We start from the raw sequence: 16808 nt of genomic DNA on the forward strand, positions 1-16808 counted from the left end.
GCAATTGTTTTCTGGGGGTTTTTTTATAAAAAACTGGACACTATTTATATATTAAACAAGTGAAGAAACCCCATGGATAGCCATGTGTTTTGTATTAACATTTTACGTGCACTACACCATAGATTTTGACAAGACTTTAATCATAAATATAATATATAAAACTAATACTTTATTCACTTTATAATCCATATATTTTTGCACGATATACAGGTCAGAAGTAAAGTGATCATTTGTACAGTAATATCAACAAATATAATATAATATAATAAAAATACTTTATACATTATTTTCATATTGCTGAAGGTGGTAGGTAACATATAATAATCCCGATAACAACGAATTTCGAACTAGAATTTGAGCAACTTCGGTCACTTAATTATGCACTCGGCTACGGATTTTACAAAATAAATTAATATGCGACACGACTGATAATAATTAAATAATTCTGAAATAAATCCACTCGCATCGCTATTGTGCATTATACGTGCAAAGTGTAGTATCGGGTGTATGCAAGTAACATTTTTTTGGTTTAAGCTAGTTACGCAAGACAATAAAAACTTTGTGAGAAACATAAGCTCAAAATTGTGTTGAAGTGTATCGCCTCGATTACTGAGAACGTCGACTCTCGCGCCACACATATCACATATGGTCGCAAAAAACAAGAGAGATTAACAAAAATTCTAAGATACCTTTGGTGATTTTACAAATCGTTAGATATTTTCCGAAACTTCTTTCCGGCGTACGAAATTTCCACTTCTAGTGATCGTCGGTGGACATGAACTCGATGGGAACCACCACCGAACGAGACAACACAAAGACGCCAAACAGGTAGTAGCAGCATCCTGATGTCAGGAATATCGTAATGGCCAACCAAACGTTATAACTCATGATTATTAGCATTAGAAAATATCCTAGGACTACTTGCAGCACATACAAAATAGTCTGGACAAAGTGGAACTTCAACCTGAAAATAAAATGGGAGTAACTTATTAGTTAAAAGCAGATTAATGTAAAATTAATCACCCCATATAAGTCCTTACTCTGACCAGTTGATACCCTGTACTCTAGCTTCCCTATGCAAAGATGTAAACTGCTACTCACATGTATAACAAATACTAAAAACCCCTTTATTTATATAAAATTTCAGCCAAAACAATCTTCCAATGTTTGAATCAATACCAAAAGATGATTTTAGAATGATATTTTGTATATAATGCAACTAATTGTTACTATATTGCATTATTTATACAATGATCTATCAGTATAGTCATGATTAAAGCTATTGAAACTAACTGGAGAACAATTCAAATCTTATGTAGCTTTTAATTCCACTCCACTTACTAAAAAGACTACCAAAAACAGGAACAAAGTATTAGAAAAATAACTTCATTCATGGAGAAAATTTCGCGTGGAAAACATTTATAAAGTCCACAATGTATTCTAAAGTTTAAAACAATGAACACAAATTACAGGGCATAATGTAACAGCATCCTAGCAGATCACTACTCAGTTTGGGTCCCATTTTCTGGACTCGAGACAAGCTCCAGGCCATCACAGCACCTATAATAGAACAGGTGAATCGGAGTGGAAGCAGAAACAAAAATGGCATGTCGGTAACATGTACAGTAACATTCACACCAGCAGCTTCCAAGCCGACGCAAGCATTCCTTTGATGTTTTGGAGTGAGACTTCCTACGGAGGAGCGGTTGCCAAACCGATTACCGAGCAAATTCTATTGTTTTAATGTTACAAATATACATACAAACACATAAAAATACAAATGCATACATTTCTTATACTCTTTTCCATTTCAAAATGAACTTTTGTCTCCTTGTCTTTCAATATTCCTGCCATCTCTTGCCGTCCACTGCCCTCTTAAGTCTTCAAACACCCCCTCAAACATCGGTAGCATCCATTTTAACTGTCTTCAGCATTTTAACATTATGTTTTTCGGTCTAAATTTCACAAATACGAAGACGGTGGTAGCCAATTTTAACTGTCTTCAGCACTTCCATACTTTACTGCAGTAGCTAACATAGAGCATAAATCACTAAAATGCCACTCAACAAATCCACTTTATGCAATAAACATAGTTAATGTTATATTAATGACCTGATGAAGATCAGTATTGATCAAGAATGTTAGTTAAAATGTTTTCAATATTAAATTAAACTTTCATTATGCATTTATTTGAAAGAGTTATATAAGCAGGTAAACAAACATTTTCTTATCAAGCAGCATTGGATCAAGTGTGTCGTTACCAAGGTGACACATTCCCGAGTGGTTGTGGCACTTCCTCGGGCCTGGAGTGACTGCAGTAGGCCTGTTACTAAGTCGACAAGATCAGAATTCACCGGCCTGGACTCACACTTAAGTACATTAGTGTACGTCATACTGTGAAAGATATGAAGGGCCTGAGGAACTTCGGTCACTCCCGGGATTTTTAAGAGAGTTTTAATCAACTGTTTACTTGTTCTGAGCACTATTTAACAGCTCCAGTCGGCAATGTATTGTGTGTACTCTAGTTTCTTATATCAAAATCTATTCGTTTTGTGTGAATTACCAGACAAATGATAAATACTCAAATAATATACAATTCATTCTCATTTAATTTAGCTTATATTATAAATAAATTATCTTTCATAAGTACCTTTTTAGAGTCTGAGCAGACAGAGTTCTTGTGACCAAGAAATCGTTCTCCGAGCGGGACGATTCCGATCTGGGGATGGAATCCGAACGCTTACTCTGTAGCAGAGTCAGGCGATGTCTGAAAACTTTCATGGACTCGTAGCTTAAAGTGAGAAATGCCGTTCCTATACACAGTCCGATCATTCCTAAATAAACAGAAATTAGTCATTAGTATCATTTTTTTACACATATATAGGCAATTTTTAAAAGTAAGCTTTCGTATTAACCAATAAAACGTATTAGAAATCCTTTATTATACTATAAAAAGTACTCTGAAGACTGTTTCTACACTCAAACAGTGCTGTAACTAGGGATGCGCAGACCCTGGGCGTGCAGAAATGACCTGGACCGAGTTTTGGGTCATAGTTTTGGATAAGGTAGTATAACACTTGGATGATCTGCTGACAAGATGCGCCTTCTGCCAGTGGAATAGCTAGGAATTGTGTCACCTAAGCCAGTTCTTTTATCTTTCTGCTAATCCAAATAAAGAAAATTCCCTTTTAGTTGCAGTAGACCAGAAGTTCTACCCCAAAAAGAGTGCCAATTGCCGTCTCTGCCCTATCTTAGCTATGTTACTGCTTCCCAAGAAGACTTTCCATAGGAAATTGTCCCTATTTAGATGTTAAGACAAGAAGAAAACCCACAAAACTCAACTATTAGTGAGGTGAGAATCTGCAACCAACTACCAGTGTTCGGTGGCTTTATCCATCCAATTTGGGTTAATATATAATGTTTTAAAAGAAATGTAAGAGTAAAATACATCACACTTCCACAGAAATGTCTGCTAATCTATCCATTCTATTAACATATAATAGTTTATGTTGTCATGTCATTGAACCGACAGGTGTTAATACCCCTCTAGAAAATTTTAAAATATAGATACGCACATATACCATAATTGTTAATTATACAAACAAGCTTTGTGATAGCATTTTACGTAAGAAATTGCCGTACATTAAAACAATTACAATTAAAGAAATAGCTAAATGGCTACGGACTGTAATGCAGCTAATTCCAATGTCTTTCCTTTGTTTTATTTCTCTCTGCCGAATACAAAATATGCAAGAATTTATCTACCGGTGATCGACCATGTATTACAAAACAGGATCAACGAGTCGCAAGCAAACTTCTACTTCCTCTATCGACATTTTTATTATAAAAATCAATATCGTATATTTAAATAAAACAAACGGTGATATTATACTATAAAAGGAAACAATTGTTACTACAGATTTTCCTCTAATTCTAAATGGAATGAGTTTCTATTTCTATATCTACTCGGCCGTACGTAATTCATAATCCCTGCATTATGCAAGAACTTTTTATTATTATTAACGTCCCACGACGTTCTCTTAACCTGTTCGTTATCCGGATCACCTCACTCCGCCTAATCTAGTGTGACGCCACATGTATTGAGTCTATATTTAGCACTTCGACTGTCACACACCATAACCGGCTGCATTTATATTGTGACCCAATTTATAATATTTAGAATAAATTTTTTACAACTGGATGTCTGATACTTAAACTACAGCTTTCTGCTTTCGTTACGCTCAAACGCTTTTCCCATTTTTGTTGAAAAATGCAAGCATTGTCTCCGAGATTATAATATCGGGAAGTGCGCCTGACAGAGGAGCAAGTCAATAAAATTAATGAATTTTCCATACTAATTCGATTAAATTAATTGTAAAACATGGTGTTAAGAGCATATATTGTCTTAAACTGTATATCGAATACATACAAACCTGTTTAGTAAGACCATTTACTGAATGAGTTTGTACCACGTGACACCCTGACATATTTCTCTCGATATTTAACATAATCCAAGGCCGTTATGTCAAGCAGCAACTTGGGCAGGTTAATTCCGTCGGTATCCTTGGGCCACATAGATACTATTCTATAGAACTGATGGCAAATAAATAGCAAAAACTTATCTAAAATACTTTCTATAGCCAATAATACCTTCACTGACATACAAATCAAAGAATATGAAGAGCAATGTACAAAACAATCCACATAACTGCATATATCACAGTTCAATGCAAGCCAAAAACAGGTTTGTTACCATAATTAATGTCTAGCCACTCAAACATATTAAATTTTGGTAAAGATCATTCAGAATCATTAACTGTGTATCAAATACAATAGTTAAGACAGCTGTTCATAGTTTCTGTAGCCTTGCAAGTATTATTTTGAAAGAAATGCAAAGACATTGTTAATACGTATCACACAATTTACGATAGTTAATGGTGTTTTCTCTGTTTCGAGACGAATTATATTATTCTGTAATGTAATTTTTCTTATTTACAACATAAACTTTAAAAAAAATTAAACTAGCCACTGCGGTTACTCAGTCAAATTAATAGATACCCCTTTAGCAGAGAGTGAAGTTTAAAGAACGCTAACGTTTACGACCCAGTTAAAGGGCTATCTTCGAGCATGGATGATTGAAAAGTAGAATATTCTTACTGAAAGATTCTGCTTTAGACTGTCCACACCTGAAAATACCCATTAATTGACTGAGTGTTTGTTTGTATACAGCAATGCAAAATCTGCCAAGAGGGATGCCTCCTACAAGGACTTTCTATAGGAAACTGCCCTAATTTTGGTGTTCCAAACACAAAGAAATCTCAAAAAACTCCTACTTGACAAGGCCTGGACCTATAAAAAAACTACACGTTCAATGGTTTTACCTGCTTGGCCACTGATAGGTCATTAACCGAGACAAAAATGTTGGCATTCTTTAAACTTCACCCACTGTTAAAACTAGGTTTACGTTCGTCCTAATCACTGTAAAGGAACAAAATGAACACTACTCGAAGCAACGTTTTGTATGCTTCATATTAAGTGACATAAAACATTTTCAACTCGTAACAAACTGATCAAACAGTCACCAAAAGAGACCGTTTGTACCTACTTCATACCAGTTTGTATAACTATGTAAGTGTGTTTGTGAAACATGTGATAAGACGACAAAAGCAAATAACGATCAAATCACTTTATTAGTTAAATGAGTTGACAGAAAACAAAACGACTGTCACAGAGACAAATATATATAGATATATTTACAGCATCTCCTCTCTCGTTCAAACTTCCTGCAACGAATTTAATACACACATACATATAATCCCGATTAAAACTAAGATAATTATAATTAAACTTAACCTAATACTATTAATACTAGAAAGAGGAAAGGAAGGATAGTTAGAAAATCTACTGGTAGCTAGATCTGTCCTGAACTGGGTGAATATCGACGGTGATCACTTCGTGCACGGTAAATGTACAATCTGTTAGCATCCAGGGGGGTACAAAGCAGTTATTAATATAAACATGTGCCGAGGCAGTTCCTTGGACCTCTCCGGAACGGCTATCTCAATTATTTTCTTGTCTCCATTCCTACTTGGTCTATGCTGGTCCTTTCTCTCCTTCACCCTCAGCCTTACACATGGTCCTCCGGTCACTCTCGCTTGACCTTTCACCTTGGTGGTGAACCCAAAAGTGTCCTTTCTCCTCACCTTGTGTCTATTGGAAGCTTCGGGCAGGACCCCTGCCTGTCTCTTTGTAAATCGACCAATCAAGACCCACGAATAGTCGTAAAATCGGAAGGAATAAGAATTATAGAAAAAAAGAAAGGAGTTCCTATTGTATATACACTACAATTATATACAACAAAATGGCAGACAGCCACACACCAATAAGAACCTAGATTAATTCATCTAAACTCTTAAATCAGTTTTCACTAACAAAACTCCAATGATATAATGGTTATGAATTACTTATCACATGCTAAAATGTCAAAATAACANTAGGTCATTAACCGAGACAAAAATGTTGGCATTCTTTAAACTTTACCCACTGTTAAAACTAGGTTTACGTTCATCCTAATCACTGTAAAAGAACAAAATGAACACTACTCGAAGCAACGTTTTGTATGCTTCATATTAAGTGACACAGAACATTTTCAACTCGTAACAAACTGGTCAAACAGTCACCAAGAGAGACAGTTTGTACCTACTTCATATCAGTTCATCACGTTCACAAACACACTTTCACAGTTTGTATAACTGTGTAAGGCTGAGGGCACACTTTCACAGTTTGTATAACTGTGAAAGTGCGCCCTCAGCCTTACACACGGTCCTCCAGTCAGTCTTGCTTGACCGTTCTCCTTGGTGATGAACCCAAAAGTGTCCTTTCTCCTCACCTAGTGTCTATCGAAAGCTTCGGGCAGGACCACCTGCTTGTCCCTTTGTAAATCAACCAATCAAGACTCACGAATACTACAGCTCCTGTCACGTGACAGGAAAGAGTTAAAAACGGAAGGAAGACGAATTATAGGAAAGAAGAAAGGAGTTCCTATTCTATATACACTACAATTATATACAACAAAATGGCAGACAGCCACACACCAATAAGAACCTAGATTAATTCATCTAAACTCTTAAATCAGTTTTCACTAACAAAACTCCAATGATATAATGGTTACAAATTACTTATCACACGCTAAAATGTCAAAATAACATTTATAGTTTTATCATTTTCTGATTATTCCTCAAGGAATTATATTGTTTCAAATATTTACTAACAATTTTCCAATTACCAGATCCACTAGCACAGCGAGGGAGGGGTAAGGGGGTCTATCGTGCCCCGGGCGCCTCTCGCAAAGGGGCGCCAAATGGTCTCCAAGACAAACAAGATTTGTTTCTGGAGGGGGAGGGGGCGTCAATAAAGTGTCGTGCCCCGGGCGCCAGTTATGTTTGCTACGCCACTTACCAGATCAACTATTTATCAACTTACATTAACTTTATCTGCAGTCAAGTAGCACAGAAAGGAAGTGGAAGCTGAAAATGTTAATTGGCATTTCCACAGCTGCGGCAAGTAATAAATTTTCCATTTTATGAAGTTTTAAATAAGTATTTTTATTTGAAATTTAATTATTTTAAAGAATTAAAGAGCTTTTAATAAACTGCAATGAGTTTTATAGGTTAGATGAAGCTAATTTGAAGTACTGTATTAAGANCAGTCCGTTTTCTCACCTGCTTTATGCTTTTTCTACCAGTCAAGTAGCACAGAAAGGAAGTGGAAGCTGAAAATGTTAATTGGCATTTCCACAGCTGCAGCAAGTAATAAATTATCCATTTTCTGAAGTTTTAAATAAGTATTTTTATTTGAAATTTAATTATTTTAAAGAATTAAAGAGCTTTTAATAAACTGCAATGAGTTTTATAGGTTAGATGAAGCTAATTTGAAGTACTGTATTAAGATTCATAATTAAATATTTCACTCGATACGTTATGGAGCTTTATAATGTTTTTTTCCCTACGTTTGCAATGTAGGAAGCTGATTAATTCTTAATTAATTGATTAAGATAAGTGTCTTGATGCTTTCGTCAACAGCTTCCTCAATTAATGCCACAATCTATATCAAATTTCTGTAATTAAAATAAAGTTTACTCACCACCGACGGACGAGACGGAGACGCCCTTGAAGAGGAGATTTTGGATGTGGCAACCGAAATCAAAATACGACTTGGCTTCCGACATCTGCAATGAGAATTTTAATATCGATTAACACGAGAAAATTTTACAAACATTAGTCGCATTAAGTAAAATCTGAATTAAGCAAGCATATAACCTTGTATTGTATGAGTGCAAGCATACGAACTACACAATCCAACATTGTATAAATACACGACCCTTCCTATATAAATGCAAGATTCTGGAATGCAGAAGTATATACTTCCACATTGTAACGTGTGATCTTACACTATATGAATGGGTAAACCTTAACTGTATGTGTGTATGCAAGATCCTGTATTGTATGAGTGTGCAATTTCATATAACTCACCCTGAAAACTAAATTTTATTTGAGGATTGCATAAGTATTACATCATAATTTATAATAAAAGAAAACACACATTGTCCTATTACCTATTAAACAAGGCTGTGGAGTTGCGTAAAAATCTACTGACTCCGACTTTTCCTTACCATCCGACTCTGACTCCGGCTAAAACATCAAAACTCCACGACTCCGACTCCGACTCCACAGCCCTGCTATTAAACTAGTAAAGTTGTCAGCCTACTGCTCTGAAAGATCAGAGATTAAATCCGGATGGTCAAAAACCCCAGGACTTTTTGAGCTGTTCTGTCCGTCACCACTCGGCTAGCTCGTTGTGGGTTCGGCCAGGCCTACAACGAGCTTAAAAAAGGCTGTCTTAGTGCCCACATGGCAGTTTGAAAAAATAAAATTTGCTAATAAATTTAGTAACACTTTAAGTAACTGGACCTACATATTTTTTTACATAACATTAAAAATGCCCACAACTACAGCTTCGTAGGTGTTAAAATTTATGAACCAACCTTCGCATACTTCTAGTTAAGTAAATAATTACTTGTTCCTGTCTTATCTATTCTAAAATGCAGTTAAGTCATCACCTTACACAACTCTAGCTCATAAATTCCATAACATAAGTCCTTAACTATCATATGAATATAAAAAATAAGCATTTAATGCCAATCAAACGGAATAACAGAAATTCCGTTACAGAAATTAACTACTCTGACTTAAATATAGGCTATATATAACTGTTTAAAGAGAAAAAATATGCAAATATTGTAGCAGTTATAAATATATTCAATAAAAAAACCTGTTCCGAACACGAAAGCATCAGAACCAGAAGAATGACTTTTGCCGGTAGACGGCCTCTATTTTATTTTTATTCCCCCGCAGCTGCTTGCAGCGTTTTTTAGCTCTGTCTACAAAAATATACTACTTTTCTCCTCTGTTAATATCAACTAAATACCACTTAAGACCTTTATCAGAGCATAAATACATTAGCAAGATTAACATCGTTATTTTAATGCTTCGAGCATGGCAATGTCCATCAACACTAACTTTCTGGGCATTTTTGGTTTTACTTTATGATTTAAATTGTTTTAATAATTAAAATTTAATAAAGGTGTAATGAATAAGACAATGTACGCTTGCGCTAACTCTCTCCGCACTTTGCACGTTAGATATGATTAACAACACTACTACATTCTAATTTATATAAAAAATGCTTGAAGGAAGTAGAAAATAGATAGAGAAAATACACTTCTGAACACACAAAAGTGCACGCAGAGCTGCAAACACAACCAGCCTTGCATGCACTTACACACATACACGTGGATCTCATCCACTGTTAGAACATACACTTACATTTTTGTATAATTACAGTACATAAGATCCCACTTAGTGTTGAGACCTACCAGTGTCCAAGTGCATATAGTTATTGTCACTGTCTAAGAGTTTTTGGAAGATGTGGCGTCCGAAGGACCCACCTCTGTTCCACCAACAGGCATTACAGCCACATAAAACAACCAAACAGTGTTAGTTGGTTGCGGGTTCAAGCCTCACAAATGGAGTTTTCCAAGTTTTCTTCACATTTGTAACACCTAAATAGGCACCAGTTTTCAATAGAAAGTCCACTTGGGAGACCTCACCTTGGCAGTTTGCCTGCAAGTCATATTACCACATATAAACAACAAATAAATCTATTGTCGGAATATACGAAAACAGATCCACATCATCCGCTTTTATGCACGCCCCAAAGTAACATTACGTATTATTATTATTAAATATTAAAGCCATACGTTACCATCAAAGCATCCTCCATTATTACATTAAAACAGATCCAGAACAATTATAAAACACTTCAGAGATGTAATTCTGTTTTAAATGATTTTATAATAAATCAATAAACGACGCAACTTTTTAAACTACAATAAAAAAACTACCAAATCAGTTTTTATAAAAATAAACCTTGACTTAATTCTTGCAAAACAACAGAAATATTCTATTTTATTCGTTTTGCAACGTCAACAGGCAAATGTAGATAAGTTACGACTTTAATATTTCCTGTTTTTGATAAAGAACACGTCATAATCTTTTATATAAAGCTGCAATGGAACTATAAAATTATAACAAAACAAAATAATACAAATATAAACATCACAAACTACAAGAAGCGTAACAGCTTGCAGTCCGTTTTCTCACCTGCTTTATGCTTTTTCTACATCTTTTCCGTATGATCTAAGCTCGAATCATTACTAACTGTTTTATATTTCTAACAAAGTTATCACACATTCATCCTCTATCTCCCTCGACCCTTATCATCGTTATGTCATATATAAAACTGCAAGTCAGCTTGCCTGTACTCGGAGCCGAGCATGTACGCAACCTCGTCCCGTACTGTACAATTTCGACATAATTTTCTACATTTTTGTACTTTCTTATCAAATTATCTGTTTCTGGCATTACTTTAACATATCTTGTGTTAAGTATGGCCGGCCAGATGGCCGAGACAGCACTCCGGGGGTTCAAAAACAAACCGCCAGGAATGCAGTTAAGTGTATCGAACCCAAGGTTGCGGAAGCAATTTGAGATGTTATGAGGATTACCAGTTAAGTAAATAACTTTTGTGGGATTACATATGATTAATTATTACATCACAAGTAGAAAAAGTGCTGTATAGCAAGATGTAGATCTGTATTGCAGCATCTTTGATCTTTAGAAATAAATATCACATAAGATGCAGTACTAAGAATACATTCATGACATCCCCTCTCATACAAATGTCAGTCGACAAACTCAGGATTGGAATTCGTCTTGTCAAAGCCCTAAACTCTAGCATGTAAGAGGCCCTCGCCCCGCAGCCATACATTTAAAAAATGCAGTCAAAAACTAAATTATTGAGTGAATTCCTTAAGCTGTAACTTGTTTGGCTTGCATTTAAATCCAAGACATAAAAGTGTTTGAAAATGTAATATATTATCATAAACAGGGTAATTTATATCCTTTAGTATACTAATTATGGTGGTGTAGAAGCCATGCTGTGGAATAAAGAATGGATTCTTATGCTTCTACATCACCATAATTAGTATTTTATAGCCTTTATCTCATTGAACATAGTGCAAGTTACCAGTTAAAAAATTTATAATCAATAAAAACATTTAAAAATTAATTTAAATGACATTTAAAATGAATACCTTTAACTTTGTAATTTAATCCCAAATTAATGATGTTAAATCCTCTACACAGCTGTTATGGCGATTCACAATCGAATAAAATGCTAACTTTAGCATTTGTAAAGCGCCTGGTGGTACGATCGCAACAAAATTTTTTTAAATTGCCCTTTAACAGTTCAAAACATATACGTAACAGTACTTCCCTGTGTTACTGGGAAACGTCACACTACATGATTGACACTATAACTTCGATTATCGAAACGAGAAGTCGCCATGTATGCGTGCGCTAACTCTCTCCGCACTTTGCACGTTAGATACGATTAACAACACTACTACATTCTAATTTATATAAAAAATGCTTGAAGGAAGTAGAAAATAGATAGAGAAAATACACTTCTGAATACACAAAAGTGCACGCAGAGCTGCAAACGCAACCAGCCTTGCACGCACTTACACACATATGCGTGGATCTCATCTACTGTTAGAGCATACATTTACATTTTTGTATAATTACAGTACATAAGATCCCACTTAGTGTTGAGACCCACCAGTGTCCAAGTGCATATAGTTATTGTCACCGTCTAAGAGTTTTTGGAAAATGTCGCGTCCGAAGGACCCACTCTGTCCCACCAACAGGCATTACAGCCACATAAAACCACCAAACAGTGTTAGTTGGTTGCGGGTTCAAGCCTCACAAATGGAGTTTTCCAAGTTTTCTTCACATTTGTAACACCTAAATAGGCACCAGTTTTCAATAGAAAGTCCACTTGGGAGACCTCCCCTTGGCAGTTTGCCTGCAAGTCATATTACCACATATAAACAACAAATAAATCTATTGTCGNACGATTAACAACACTACTACATTCTAATTTATATAAAAAATGCTTGAAGGAAGTAGAAAATAGATAGAGAAAATACACTTCTGAACACACAAAAGTGCACGCAGAGCTGCAAACACAACCAGCCTTGCATGCACTTACACACATACACGTGGATCTCATCCACTGTTAGAACATACACTTACATTTTTGTATAATTACAGTACATAAGATCCCACTTAGTGTTGAGACCTACCAGTGTCCAAGTGCATATAGTTATTGTCACTGTCTAAGAGTTTTTGGAAGATGTGGCGTCCGAAGGACCCACCTCTGTTCCACCAACAGGCATTACAGCCACATAAAACAACCAAACAGTGTTAGTTGGTTGCGGGTTCAAGCCTCACAAATGGAGTTTTCCAAGTTTTCTTCACATTTGTAACACCTAAATAGGCACCAGTTTTCAATAGAAAGTCCACTTGGGAGACCTCCCCTTGGCAGTTTGCCTGCAAGTCATATTACCACATATAAACAACAAATAAATCTATTGTCGGAATATACGAAAACAGATCCACATCATCCGCTTTTATGCACGCCCCAAAGTAACATTACGTATTATTATTATTAAATATTAAAGCCATACGTTACCATCAAAGCATCCTCCATTATTACATTAAAACAGATCCAGAACAATTATAAAACACTTCAGAGATGTAATTCTGTTTTAAATGATTTTATAATAAATCAATAAACGACGCAACTTTTTAAACTACAATAAAAAAAAACTACCAAATCAGTTTTTATAAAAATAAACCTTGACTTAATTCTTGCAAAACAACAGAAATATTCTATTTTATTCGTTTTGCAACGTCAACAGGCAAATGTAGATAAGTTACGACTTTAATATTTCCTGTTTTTGATAAAGAACACGTCATAATCTTTTATATAAAGCAGCGATGGAACTATAAAATTATAACAAAACAAAATAATACAAATATAAACATCACAAACTACAAGAAGCGTAACAGCTTGCAGTCCGTTTTCTCACCTGCTTTATGCTTTTTCTACATCTTTTCCGTATGATCTAAGCTCGAATCATTACTAACTGTTTTATATTTTTAACAAAGTTATCACACATTCATCCTCTATCTCCCTCGACCCTTATCATCGTTATGTCATATATAAAACTGCAAGTCAGCTTGCCTGTACTCGGAGCCGAGCATGTACGCAACCTCGTCCCGTACTGTACAATTTCGACATAATTTTCTACATTTTTGTACTTTCTTATCAAATTATCTGTTTCTGGCATTACTTTAACATATCTTGTGTTAAGTATGGCCGGCCAGATGGCCGAGACAGCACTCTGGGGGTTCGAAAACAAACCGCCAGGAATGCAGTTAAGTGTATCGAACCCAAGGTTGCGGAAGCAATTTGAGATGTTATGAGGATTACCAGTTAAGTAAATAACTTTTGTGGGATTACATATGATTAATTATTACATCACAAGTAGAAAAAGTGCTGTATAGCAAGATGTAGATCTGTATTGCAGCATCTTTGATCTTTAGAAATAAATATCACATAAGATGCAGTACTAAGAATACATTCATGACATCCCCTCTCATACAAATGTCAGTCGACAAACTCAGGATTGGAATTCGTCTTGTCAAAGCCCTAAACTCTAGCATGTAAGAGGCCCTCGCCCCGCAGCCATACATTTAAAAAATGCAGTCAAAAACTAAATTATTGAGTGAATTCCTTAAGCTGTAACTTGTTTGGCTTGCATTTAAATCCAAGACATAAAAGTGTTTGAAAATGTAATATATTATCATAAACAGGGTAATTTATATCCTTTAGTATACTAATTATGGTGGTGTAGAAGCCATGCTGTGGAATAAAGAATGGATTCTTATGCTTCTACATCACCATAATTAGTATTTTATAGCCTTTATCTCATTGAACATAGTGCAAGTTACCAGTTAAAAAATTTATAATCAATAAAAACATTTAAAAATTAATTTAAATGACATTTAAAATGAATACCTTTAACTTTGTAATTTAATCCCAAATTAATGATGTTAAATCCTCTACACAGCTGTTATGGCGATTCACAATCGAATAAAATGCTAACTTTAGCATTTGTAAAGCGCCTGGTGGTACGATCGCAACAAAATTTTTTTAAATTGCCCTTTAACAGTTCAAAACATATACGTAACAGTACTTCCCTGTGTTACTGGGAAACGTCATACTACATGATTGACACTATAACTTCGATTATCGAAACGAGAAGTCGCCACCATCGCCATAGTCGAGAGGAAAAATTACAATTTTTTTTTTTTTTTTTCTTTTACACTTTATCCCTGTGGAGGATGCATATAAATTCGGTTACCTCTTTAATAGGAGTAATAAGGTGATGAAATAAGGTTCCTAACATAATTTGGTTAAAACCCTTGATAATTTCTAAGGCTGCTTGAACTCGAACTCGGATCCTCCAAAGTAGCCAGCTGACTTTATCATACAGGCCATTCGACCGTCACCACGTGTTGTGGGCCATCACACTGTATAAGACTTGCAACACTTAAAACGAAAGGGACAATGGATCCACGAGCAATTCTTTACAGCATTTGTTTACATCTTTCCTGATTTAAGGCGTTTGTGTACCGTTCTGGAGATCTGGAATCGATTCTCATGAGCGACCCCATGAATTTTTATGGGTGGCTTGTTAGGATCCCGCCTGCACTACTTTACCACCCCATTGTGGGCCTGCCAAAATTTACGATTAGAATAAAACAGTTCCTCTTAGTGTCAGCAGGGTGGAAACAGTTAAAAAGGGAGTAAATGTATAGCTCTGCATGGACCCTAGCTAAGAGAATATAAAATAGTGAACGTGGTTTAATTAAAATGAATAAGTTTGGTGTCATTTCTCTTACAGAAACACCACGATGGGCCTGATTATACGATGCGGTAGGTTAGGCATTTGAGCTTCATCTAGATGCTGCACACTTCGTTCATCATAAGTATCATCAATTCGTTGAGTATCATCATTTATGTTAACCAAAGTTGTTTGCTTTAGTGGTCTTTGTGGCACTACTAACTGTGTGATGATATTTGTCACGGAGCAAACGTGATACCAGATCCTAAAAACAGTATCCAGTATCACATTTCACCAGTAAATTAGATATAGGCCTAGTTGCTCTGATACTATATCGTCGGTTGGCGATCAAATTTTTGTAATTCCTTCTTCCTTACAGTACAATTAACTGCACGGCAACTCGGCGGTATTTCTGTTATGCTCCTGTCACAATTCCCGCACACTCGAGACTTATGGTAATTATTTCTGGCGAAATTATTTACTCCAGAAATAGTTACCATAAGTCGGCAGTCGGCACGCAACAATCTGTCCACGGCATATGCACTGTTTGGACTTCATGACAGTCTAAGGCGGCGGCGCTAGTTTCTACGTCTGATTCGGAGTCTAGTAGTTTTTGAATTAACTTTTTCCGTCCTGTGGGCACTAAGAGGGCCTGTTTAGCAAGCCTACGATGGGGCGGCCGGGTTGTGAGGGACTTGGCCGGACCTATACAAACGAACCGCCCGGATTCGATCCCGGGTCCCGCAGAGCGGTAGGCTGCCATTTTGACCGCTCGGCATCCGACCGTCAAGGAATCTAGTAGTTATATACCGTTGGGGCCATCAACAATAGAGAGGTTGAGGCGCACGTTTTAAACGTGTAAACGTGTACGTGTGACGTTCGGCGCCGCTTTCCCGTAAGCCTAAAAGTTTGACGATGATGTTTGGAATGTCGAGCGTGATTCCACCGACTATCCAAACACCATTGTCAAACTTTTAGGCTTACGGGAAAGCGGCGCCGAACGTCACACGTACACGTTTACACGTTTAAAACGTGCGCCTCAACCTCTCTACTAATATTTTTTACACCGCAAACACTAGCGTAACTATACAAAGCGCTGAAGTACACAGCATAATAACTTTTACCCTTTTTTTTATTTAACATATAAAGCATTAAATTCCTGCCCAAAAATACAATTTCGAAGTTATTCCATTTTCTATATTTTTGGGCTAAAACTCATTTTTGTATATAATCGGCTGGCAACACTTATTATTTATATTCTCTAATCATTTTTACTTTCTTATTTAATACATACTGCATTTAAAAATAAAAATAATAATAATAATCGAATTGTAAAATCCCGCCGGAAAATACAAAAAAATACATTTTCCAAATAACTCCACCATTTTTATTTTCGTGCTATAAATGGGCTATAAATGATAATTTCGAATTA

General features: G+C 35.8%; 1 protein-coding gene across 3 annotated transcripts; it reads right to left on the reverse strand.

Annotated features, from left to right (window-relative positions):
- Positions 1-149: 149 nt before the first annotated feature.
- LOC111634198 (high affinity copper uptake protein 1-like) lies at positions 150-14744 on the reverse strand. Of its 3 annotated transcripts, none has more exons than XM_023378916.1 (4): positions 14548-14744; positions 8143-8227; positions 2651-2834; positions 150-964 (listed from the first exon to the last, which is right to left on the reverse strand). In XM_023378916.1, the coding sequence occupies exons 2-4, from the start codon at positions 8225-8227 to the stop codon at positions 757-759; spliced, it is 477 nt and encodes a 158-aa protein (XP_023234684.1). In that variant the 5' UTR covers positions 14548-14744; the 3' UTR covers positions 150-756. The 3 variants fall into 3 exon arrangements, with proteins under 3 accessions (XP_023234684.1, XP_023234685.1, XP_023234683.1); XM_023378917.1 differs by lacking the exon at positions 14548-14744 and adding an exon at positions 13556-13711; XM_023378915.1 differs by lacking the exon at positions 14548-14744 and adding an exon at positions 11714-11937.
- Between the last annotated feature and the right edge of the window lie 2064 nt (positions 14745-16808).

This window comes from Centruroides sculpturatus, unplaced genomic scaffold (genome assembly GCF_000671375.1).
Source record: "Centruroides sculpturatus isolate CEXI.00-Female unplaced genomic scaffold, Cexi_2.0 scaffold813, whole genome shotgun sequence".
Taxonomy (NCBI): domain Eukaryota; kingdom Metazoa; phylum Arthropoda; class Arachnida; order Scorpiones; family Buthidae; genus Centruroides; species Centruroides sculpturatus.

Bases quoted from the DNA above. Each gene is read 5' to 3' on its own strand.
- LOC111634198 (XM_023378916.1), bottom strand. From the start codon at position 8,227: ATGTCGGAAGCCAAGTCGTATTTTGATTTCGGTTGCCACATCCAAAAT. The intron at 2,835-8,142 runs GTGAGTAAACTT...CTGTTTATTTAG, and splicing joins CTCCGTCTCGTCCGTCGGTG to GAATGATCGGACTGTGTATA. The intron at 965-2,650 runs GTACTTATGAAA...TTTTATTTTCAG, and splicing joins TCTGCTCAGACTCTAAAAAG to GTTGAAGTTCCACTTTGTCC.